Genomic DNA, 10946 nt, shown 5'->3' on the forward strand with positions numbered 1-10946 from the left:
CCCAGCCCCGCCATAAAGGAAGGAGTTCCCAGACTAGCCAGAAAAAAAGTGGAATTACCTCAGTAGCACACTTTTGATAATCGCTGTAGTGAGGATGGACCATGATGATATGGGCCTGGCTGCGGGACAAATGACCCATCCATCTGGAGAAGTGAGGGCAAACTCTGGATGTGGCGATGCCAGAGCTGATGAGCAGGAGTTAGCTACGTAACCGAAGCAGAGGCAGGACTGTTCACTGCAAGGGAGTCGCAAAGGTGAGAAATAGCCTGTCACTTGGGGGCAAGTCGGTCATTATTCGGGAGACCTAGGAAATTGGGAAGCAAAGCAAAAAAGCTGGAGAGGTGGATACTGCTAAGGAGTTTGCACTTTATCCTGAGGACAGTGGGAAGTCTTTGAAGGAGTTTAAGCAGAAAAGTTACGGGTTCAAATCTGCATTTTCCTAAGATCATTCTAGTTGGCTTTGTGGAGTTGATGGAGTGGAGACAGGGAGGTCATTTGTGAAGCTATTGCAGTAATCCCAGGACTAGATGAGAGTCTGAAAGAAGGGCGAAGAGAGGAATATTTTTCATAAGTATGGGTGGGCAGAGATGAAAGGGGGATGTTTGTGTACCCAAAGAACTGAATGGAAGGATCCTGTCCCCTGGCTAGCGTGCTAACTGGGCTGCAGGACTTCTGCAAGAGTATGGAGATCAGTGGCTCAGAAGGCCCTTGGCTTATTTGCAGGTGGACTGGCAGAGGAGGTGGACGACAAAGTTCTTCATGCTGCATTCATTCCTTTTGGAGACATCACAGATATTCAGATTCCTCTGGATTATGAAACAGGTGAGTTAGCGTCTCTCACATCCAGAATCCTCTTACTAGGAAAAGACCTTAAAAAATTAAAGTCACATCACAATTCTAAATATACATTATAAATATGGTTAGTATACACTACAGGAAAGTTCATGTAGGTACCTGGTGATAGTGATCTTGATGGAGAAGGAATGTTCTGAGGCCATGTGGTTGTGAACTCTGAATACTTTTCAGTCTTCAGCTGTTGGGTTGAGATAAGACAGATTTTTCAATAGACCAGTAGGGAGATAGGTTTGAACTACACTGAAATTTGAACGTTATTTTAATCTACCAGATCCCACCTGCTCCTTCTTGGCAGCTGTGCTGTTAAATGAGGCAGCAGGAAAGCCTAGCCCCATAATTGGAGTGGGGAGTGGGGGACAGGGGTGGGGATTCTTGGCCTCTGCACACCTGGGTGGGTTTCCCTTTGACTGGTATCACAATCACAGTTCAGTTTTCTGTTTTACCTTTGTTGTCATTTTTAAGATTATAGTTTTAGGTCTTGTTTTATCATCAACCTTGCATATGATTGTTAGCAAGGTCTTTAAACTCTCTGGAGAGTTTGCAAATGATAAGGTTATATTGGCTTTTTTTTTTTTTTTTTTTTTGGTTGGAGATGGAGTCTCGCTCTGTCACCCAGGCTAGAGTGCTGTGGCGTGATCTCGGCTCACTGCAAGCTCCGCCTCCCGGGTTCACACCATTCTCCTGCCTCAGCCTCCTGAGTAGCTGGGACTACAGGCGCCCGCCACCAAACCCGGCTAATTTTTTGTATTTTTTTAGTAGAGGTGGGATTTCACCATGTTAGCCAGGATGGTCTCAATCTCCTGTGATCCGCCCGTCTCGGCCTCCCAAAGTGCTGGGATTACAGGCATGAGCCACTGAGCCTGGCCTATATTGGCTTTCTGAGGGCCCTTCTAGTCTCTGAGTTCTATGATTAACATTATTGTGCTTGGTCTTTCTAGTTAGTTCAGCATTTTCCTGAGGATAAAGACTGAGCATCTTTATCAGGTTTTAGTATTCATGCTTTATGCACAGTTGATGCACAAAATGTATATTGGATAGGTAATTGATAGGTCAAATGACCTTATTTTTCTAATTGCATTGCATGCAAAAGGTTTTGAGTTTGGCTTTGGTAGATTAGTTGAATACTTATTAATTAACAATACAGTTTATTGTTCAGCTATGTCCATTAAAAAAACAAAGTTTATTATTGCTTAAAATATTGTATAAGAAGAATCAAAGAATGAGATTCCTTCTTCCTAAATAGTGATTGGATAGAACTTCTGGTGTTTGGATACGGCATGTAACTGACTTTACTTTGTGACGATCCTGTTTCCTCCCACCGCCCCACGTAGTAATTACTTGTTTTTGTTTTTCCGTTTTGTAGAAAAGCACCGAGGATTTGCTTTTGTTGAATTTGAGTTGGCAGAGGTGAGAGTCTGTGTTACTGGTGTTTAGTCCTTGGTTTGTGATGTTACGGATTAAAAAGGAAGCTTTTCACCATTTGGTTAGGTTGTTGGGCCTTAGGCTGATGCTGCCAGAGAGATCAGAAGTAAGTACCGTTCTAAGGAAAGCTTCTCTCACATAATCAGACTGGACTGTGAATAACATGTCAGACCTTCTGCCAGGCTCTGCCATTCTTGCCCTGCAGAGGAGCTAGCTCCTACACCCCTGTTCATTGAGCATTCTTGCCTGGCAGTAGTGATTATTTCTTGTGCCTTCAACCAGATGGCAAATTGTTGCACCTCCAGCTCTAAAATCAGCCAGGAAGTGCTCTTTGTTAGGAACACACACAACCTAGGCAAGAAATGTAGAGGTGGCATTTTTCTGGATTTTTGCTACTGAACATGTGTTTAGACACCATAAGCATTTGGCTGCAAGCCTAAACTTATACCGTTGTCTTTCCTTGGCAGGATGCTGCAGCAGCTATCGACAACATGGTATGACTGAGAATCTTCATTCTAACCAAAGTTGCTTTTTGGTGGTACAGAGGGTCCTTATTCATATATCAGTGTTCTGGACTTCCAAAGTTACAAGGTTGCATGGGGAGGTAAAAATTCTCACGTGAAAATATTCACTGTGAATTGATCACTTATAAAATTAGTTCTTACTCAGACTCCTTCCGCATTTAATAATAATGTAAGTCCTCATCATCCTTGTTGACCAGTCTCTCACTGGCTGTCCCATGTCTAGGATAATTTGAAAACACAGTGCAAATTGATTGCACAGTTAACTGCATATTTTGCAAAATAGGATTTCATGACCAATTTACAATTGAGAAGAGAAATTTAATTATGGCAGGTGCAAATCACTGATACAAATGATTTGGACATTCTGGAAAGGTCCTTGGGAAAAATGATGATGCTCTTTAGTATTTGTGCCCTCCTTGAGATCCCTTAGTTTTCATGTCTGATATGAAGTGCAAAGATATACTGTTGATAGAATTTTGTTGGAAAAATAATACTTCAATTATCTGTTTCCTTCCTTCCTTCCGTCCGTCCGTCCGTCCTGAACTCCTGAGTTCTAGCAGCCCTCCCTTCTCAGCTTCCCAATTAGCTGGAATTACAGGTTCAAGCCAACAGGGCTACCTGTTACATTTCTTTCTACCAAGTTACTTTTCTTTCTACCGATTAGTGCAGAGTTAATCCTGAATATTAATTGTAAGAAACTTATTTTTATTATTTTTCGTTTCATCACAGTCATCCTTTCAAACCTGTCAAACCTTTTTAAATGTTTCACTTTTACCATGAAATCTTCATCACCACTTCAAGTGGATTCACCTTAAGTGAACTTTCCTGGTACCGATTATCTATGGATAATGAAATGTTCTTTTATTCCTTGTTCTGTTATCCGTTCACCAAACATATTCCTCAACTGTCGGAGATCATTTTTCTTTCATTTCAAAGCTTATCTTGACTTTTGAAGGTGACCTCAGATGCTGGGAAACTGCATTTATTCTTGTAATTTTGAAGTGTTCTGAACCCAGAGTTACTTTTGGTAATACAGGTCTTTGTGTGCTGCTATGAAAGAAAGGGGTGTGTGTGATGGTTCTAGAATTCCCTGCAACCCACAGGTGGCTTTGGGGTGGGTGCATAGCTTACTGGTAGGGGCCCAAGGATTAAGGGAGGACAAATCGTGAGTGTGTCTCAGAAGTAAATGGCAAGCTGGCTGGCCCTCTTTTAATGTAAGAGAGTTTAAGCAGCTGGATTTTCAATCTTTTCAGAATGAATCTGAGCTTTTTGGACGTACAATTCGTGTCAATTTGGCCAAACCAATGAGAATTAAGGAAGGCTCTTCCAGGCCAGGTGAGTAGGAGCAACTTCCAGATTCCCTGTGATGTTCTGCAGTTTAGCCTTAGTTGCATTTTTTGTCTCTGTTTACTTGGAAGTAGATGCTCAATGCTGCTTCCTGGTAGATAGGAGTAGGTGATGGTTCACATCGGGAAGGGCATGCACCACCTTTATAGAGAAACAAAATATGAGTTTGAGCTTCTCAGCAAAGCCAGAGTAATTGTTTCTGTTATGAGAGAAATTCCTGCTTGAGCTCATCTTTCCCAGTTTTCTTGATATTCCATTCCTGGGGTGTTCCATCAAGGGCTGAAACCAGCAAAGGCTATACCATTGCTTTCCGCATAGCTATTTTTCTTAGCCCTCCTGAGAGCTGGACTTCAGGGCCGTCATTCTGGATTGGAATTTTCCTTACCCCTGGGAGTTCTCAGTGGGGAACTGTCTGGCATAGAGGCCACATAGCATCTTCCACTTTGCTGAGCAAAGCAGCTACTTTTCAGTTCAAGCTGATAGCTTGAATGAACATTTGTTTGATTCTTTCCTTTCAGTTTGGTCAGATGATGACTGGTTGAAGAAGTTTTCTGGGAAGACACTTGAAGAGAATAAAGAGGAAGAAGGGTCAGAGCCTCCCAAAGCAGAGACCCAGGAGGTGAGAATGAAGGCGCCTGCTTCCAGAGGAACTTAAACTTAAATTTTTTTTAAGTTTTAATGGAAATTTGCAAATATATGTATATATGTGTGTATGTGTATATATATATATATATATATATCAAAGCAGAGGGAATGAATAATGAATTCTTAGTACTTTGGTAAAGTCAATATTGAGTGAATTCAAGGGCGAAGATTTGGGTATCTCGTCTATGTTGTGTTCTATGTGATGAGCGTCTCAGCTCTGCTCAGGTGTGGATTTGTGATTGTCAGCTGACAGGGAGGAAGCTGAGGTGCTCCTCTTCACCCCTCCTGATCAGTCCCCCCCTCCTGCACTGAAGAGTTTGCCACGAGGCTCATGGTCTTCCTATTCCTGTGCTAATGGAGGGGAGACAAGATAGGGTAGTGGTACCTTCCTTCAACCTATACATGGGTTCTGAGTTCTCCAGCCCTAAGAAAACCTGCCAGGGCACTTCCTCCTGATTCTCAGCTAGGTCTCTGACAGTTGCTTTCTGGGCTTCCCCTCCTCTGGATACCTTGTGAATGTTGTCATTCTTCTGTATTTCTTTCTTGGCTCATGGTTTCTCTCTGTTCTCTCAGCTGAAACAGTAGCAGTCAGTCTCTAATTTTATGCAGCCTCTCTTACGCTGTTGAACTTCATGGTCTCTTTCTAGTCCTGAGCTTCAGATATTTCTGCCTGTAAGTCTCAAGCAGCTTAAGTTTGCCTAAAATGGATTCCCCCGGTTCTTTAATCCTGTCTTCCTGTGTTCTCAATCTTGGCTAATTTGCCACCATTCATCCACACATTGACCCATGCCAGAAATTTTGATGCAAAGCAGAACTCATAAAGTGGCCATCACAGTCAGTGGAGTCCCCCTGGATCATCCTGTATCCTCTGCTTAGTCTTATCTACTTGGAGCACAAAGCAAGGCCCAGCATCCTCCACTGTCTTCTGAGCACTTAGGCCTGAGCAAGAGGGCTGCGCCCTTGCTTCCCTGTAGCCAGCCAGCATAGAGGGAGGAGGTGGTGGTACTTGGATGGATCTGCCTAACTAGAGGACAGTGGGTGGGCTGGAACTGGCATTTGAAGATATTGAGAGTTGTGGATCATGGACCAGAAAAGTGCTGTTCTGTGACTGTGAAGCAAGAGGAGGAAGCAGATGCCATCTGAGGGTGAGCATGATGAGTTAACACGCCCATGTATGGGCCTCAGGCAGTGCTGAGACCTCTTGTCACTGGGCATCCAGCTGGGTGCTACAACCGTGGCTCCTGCCTCCTGCAGCCCTGTCAGGGACCAAGGCCTTCCCCGTCAGCACTTGCTCCAGCCTACTCACTGGAATTGTGTTCTGGGTGGGTGTGTAGAATACCCACACTACTACTTAGGGGGTGAAGGAGCTCTCTAACTAGCAATTTCTTCTGCACCCAGGGAGAGCCCGCTGCTAAAAAGGCTCGGTCAAATCCTCAGGTGTACATGGACATCAAGATTGGGAACAAGCCGGCGGGCCGCATCCAGATGCTCCTGCGTTCCGACGTCGTGCCCATGACAGCAGGTGAGCAGGATGCTGTGGTCAGAACCGCGGGACGCTGGTGGCTGAGCAGTGAGCCTTTCCCAGGTTCTTGCCGCTTCACTTCTTGTGTCCCTGATATTGCTTCTGACCTAAGTTGATTTGAGGCATCTGAGATCCTGGGATCTAGTAACAGATGGGTCAGAGCAGGTGTTTTTGAAGCTTTGTAAGTGCTGGCTTACTACTTTTTAATAATCTTCTCTTAAAATACAAGTAAATAATGTATTCTTTTTTTAAAGAATACCATACATGTATGTTCCAATAACATTTAAGACAATAAATTGAAAATTCGTTTTCCCCTCTCTACGTCATCCTGAATTCTAGAAGTAACTAGTGCTTTTATTGAGTATTCTTTGTAACTTATTAAATATTGACTTCTGTTTATTCTCTTTTTAATCTAAATTTTATTGTCTAAACATAGAGTCAATTCAGTTTCACAAAGCTTGTTTTGAAAAAACAGTCATCCCCCAGTGCTGCCCCTATGCCCTGCTGCGTACACCATTTGCTACTGCTCAGAGGAGCCGATTTCAACTCTTAGGTCTTGATTTTTATTTCCATGTTGATAGATAACAGGTTTATATTTCTACTTCCTGTTTTCCATTTTAAACATTATCTTCTGATTTTCTGCTTCAGAGGACAAATAATGAGTTTTTTAAAAACCCCTGCCCCCTCATCTTCCCTGTGTAGGTACCATAATTTTGGTTAGGTCCTAAATTATTTTAACAATGTAAGCATCATGTGATAACTGTCACGCACAGCATTTTGTTGTGCCTGGAATTGATAGTTGCCTTGTTTTTGCATAGTTTTCTATGTAATCATTCCTGATTTTCTCCCAGATTCTCCTCCTGGGGGCTTTGCATCCAGGTGTCTGCATCTTGTTAAAGGGAGATGAGGGCAAGGCTGAATGCATCAACATTCAGTATATAAACTTTCACATAGTCTCCATTTGTCATTATAAATGTTACCTCAGCCTTCACTATGTGTAGGATGTCCTAGTCCAGAGACCCCCTGCTTTAACCTACCAAAGACTAGACCCCCAGTTGGCTACCAGGTTGGGGAGGGGTGGCCCCCAGCTTCAGAGTCAGGGAGAAAATCCCAAAGATTAACCACTTTCTTAAACGGGCTTTCAGCCAAACTTACTGTCTCCAGGATTACCTGCACTCTTTCCTCTGAGCTTTTGGAGTGCAAATTGAGTTGCTTCTTGGCTTTTACCAGCTTAAGATTCAGCTTTCTTGGGCCTGCTATATCATTTGGGACTCATTTATTTTCTAACTTCAGAAATTTTGTTGCTGTTGTCTCTTCTTCCCCGCTTTGTAAGTTTATTTTTTGGCTGTTTTAGCCATTTTAAAGTGTACAGTTTGTTAGCAGTAATTCCTCTGTTCAAAATTTTTGAATCACCCGAAACAAAACCACTTATTAAAGATACCTATTAAATAATAACTCCCCATTTTCTCCTCCCCTTACCTTCTGATAACCACTAATCTTTGTCTATGAATTGACCTATCCTAGATTTTTCATGTAAGTGGAATCGTACAATAGCTGTCCTTTTTCGCATCTTGCTTATTTTGCATAGCATAATGGTTTCAAGGTTCATCCTTGTACCATATATCAGTGCCTCATTCCTGTTTGTGGCTGAATAATATTTCATTGTATTTAGATAAATATCTTGTTTGTTCATTTGTTGATGGGCACTTGCACATTGTTTTCACCTTTTGACTATTGTAAGTAAAGCCTGTGTGAATATCCACATATAAGTATATGTTTAAATCCCTGTTTTCAATTCTTTTGGATATATATGCCTAGGAGTAGAAATGCTTAGTCATATGGTAACTCTATATTTAACTTTTTGAGGAAATGCCAAACTATTTTCCATAGTGGCTGGACCATTTTACGTTTCTACCAGCAATGTATGAGATGTATGAGTGTTTCAGTTTTTCCACATCTTCTCTTTTTTTTTTTTTTTTTGTTTGAGACAGTCTCACACTGTTGCCTGGGCTGGGGTATGGTGGTGCGATATTAGCTCACTGCAACCTCTGCCTCCCGGGTTCAAGCGATTCTCATGCCTTAGCCTCCCGTGTAGCTGGGATTACAGGCGTCTGCCACCACACCCAGCCAATTTTTTGTATTTTTAGTAAAGACAAGGTTTCACCATGTTGGCCAGGCTGGTCTCAAACTTCTGACCTCGTGATTCGCCTGCCTTGGCCTCCCATAGTGCTGGGATTACAGGCATGAGCCACTGCGCCTGGCCCACATCTCCACAGGTGTGAAATGGTATCTCATTGTGGTTTTTATTTTTATTCCCTACTGACTAATGATGTTGAACATCTTTTCATGTGCTTGTTGGTCATTTATATATGTTCTTTGGAGAAATGTCTCTTCACATCTTTGGCTTATATATTAACTGGATTGTTTGTTTTGTTTTTTTAAGAGACAGGATCTTGCTCTGTCTCCCAGGCTGGAGTGCAGTGGTGAGATCATGGCTTACTATAGCTTTGAACTGTTGACCTCCAGTGATCCTCCTGCCTTGACCTCCCAAAGCACTGGAATTACACCTTGCCTGGCCATTTTGTTGTTGAATTATAGGAGTTCATTATATATTCTGGATATTAAACCCCTATTAAATATGATTTGCAAATCAGCATTCTCCTGTAGGTTGCTTTGGCCTCTGTTGGTACGGTTTTTTGATGCACATCTTAAATTTTAATTCACATCTAATTATTTTTTTCTTTTACCTGTGCTTTTGGTGTGACATTTAAGAAACCATTGCCAAATCCAGAGTCATGAAGATTTGCCCCTATGTTTTCTTCTAAAATCCTTTGGTTTTTCTTTAAAAAAATCAGTTTCCTACCAATTTAGTGTGGTTTTGGAAGAGAAGAGAGTTAGAACATGTATATTCAATCCCCTTTCATCAGAATCTCTTATAGTCCTGGCTGGGTATGGTGGCTCACACCTGTAATCCCAGCACGTTGGGAGGCCAAGGCGGGCGGATCATCTGAGGTAGGAGTTCCAGACCAGCTTGGCCAACATAGTGAAACCCCATCTCTACTAAAAATACAACGTTAGCCGGGTGTATAGCACCTGCCTGTAGTCCCAGCTACTCGAGGCTAAGGCAGGGGAATGACTTGAACCCAGGAGGTAGAGGTTGCAGTGAACTGAGATTGTGCCATTGCACTCCAGCCTGAGCGATAAGAATGAAACTCCATCTCAAAGAAAAAGAATCCCTTATAGTCCTTACAAGGTTAGTATCACAAAGGTTTATAATGAGTATCTCTTATTTTAAAACAAAAATACGAACATTAAACAGAAGTTTTTTCAAAGTTTTGTTTGTTTTATTTTGTTCTGTTTTTTAACCCCAGCGCTTTTTCGTTTCTCAATTCTAGAGAATTTCCGCTGCCTGTGCACCCATGAAAAGGGCTTTGGCTTTAAGGGAAGCAGCTTCCACCGCATCATCCCCCAGTTCATGTGCCAGGGCGGTGATTTCACAAACCACAACGGTACTGGGGGCAAGTCCATCTATGGGAAGAAGTTCGATGATGAAAACTTTATCCTCAAGCACACGGGACCAGGTGGGAGCCAGCTGGCATGTGGTGATGAGGGAGGCTTAGCAAGGGTGGGATGGCCAGGCAGGATGAAAGGACAGGTTGTGGTTCTGGCTGACGGAACTAAGAGTCTGGAGGAGACCCAGCCACCAGATGCAGGAGAACCATGCATCCTTGGTAGGGTGGAGTTGGCTTGCTTATATTCAGCTATTGTCCATCCCCCAACCGTGTCCACACTTCCCATTATCCCAGCTTGGATTCTGTGGTCTGCCGTTGCAAGCCCATATGCCCTCAACCCCACTGCTCTCCCTGCCCCCGCCATCAGATTTACTTAGTAAAAGCTCGGTGGTTAGTCCCCCAGCAACTAGAGAAAAAACACAGAATTGTACTGAACGATCCCACTTGAAATTTATAACTATAGTTCTTAAGGGAGCCCTTGCCAACCTGAGCAGATTTCTCTACTTGATGCTCAGTCCCAGCCAGAGATGATGTGTCCATGCCTGTCTTCACTTCCGAAGCCCTCATATCATCACCTTCCCGCCTCATGTAGTGCTTCGCCTCCTGTATCTCTCCACTCTTGCATGCTCTTTCTTCCAATTACAGGGGATGAGCGATCTCTCGTAGGCCAGCCCCTCCACCTGTGGACTAGATCCCGTCCCTCTCCTCTACTTAGGAACATGGCTTCTAAAGTTGTCCCCTTCTTGTAATCCATTTCCCCTGCTCTGCGAGATCAGTCCATTAGCAAGAAAGCATGCAGTTATCAACCTTGAAAAAAATCTTCATCCGGTTGCCAGGTGCGGTGGCTCATGCCTGTGATCCCAGCGTTTTCGGAGGCAGAGGCAGGCAGATCACCTGAGGTCAGGAGTTGGAGACGAGCCTGACTGACATGGAGAAACCCCGTCTCTACTAAAAATACAAAATTAGCTGGGCATGGTGGCGCGTGCCTGTAATCCCAGCTACTTGGAAGGCTGAGGCAGGAGAATCACTTGAATCCGGGAGGCGGAGGTTGCGATGAGCCAAGATAGCGTCATTGCACTCCAGCCTAGGCAACAAGAGCGAAACTCCATCTCAAAAAAA

The 10946-nt window shown here is 43.3% G+C and overlaps 1 protein-coding gene across 2 annotated transcripts in view; it reads left to right on the forward strand.

Annotated features, from left to right (window-relative positions):
- PPIE (peptidylprolyl isomerase E) overlaps positions 1-10946 on the forward strand; it is a 15705-nt gene that overhangs the window by 896 nt on the left and 3863 nt on the right. For both annotated transcript variants that reach the window (XM_017854872.1, XM_017854873.1), the window contains exons 2-8: positions 724-822; positions 2219-2262; positions 2745-2771; positions 4055-4136; positions 4667-4767; positions 6192-6315; positions 9711-9896. In XM_017854872.1, coding sequence (XP_017710361.1) covers positions 724-822; positions 2219-2262; positions 2745-2771; positions 4055-4136; positions 4667-4767; positions 6192-6315; positions 9711-9896 — 663 coding nt within the window. The remainder of the gene's footprint in view (positions 1-723; positions 823-2218; positions 2263-2744; positions 2772-4054; positions 4137-4666; positions 4768-6191; positions 6316-9710; positions 9897-10946) is intronic.

This window comes from Rhinopithecus bieti, unplaced genomic scaffold (assembly GCF_001698545.2).
Source record: "Rhinopithecus bieti isolate Rb0 unplaced genomic scaffold, ASM169854v2 scaffold_39946, whole genome shotgun sequence".
Taxonomy (NCBI): Eukaryota; Metazoa; Chordata; class Mammalia; order Primates; family Cercopithecidae; genus Rhinopithecus; species Rhinopithecus bieti.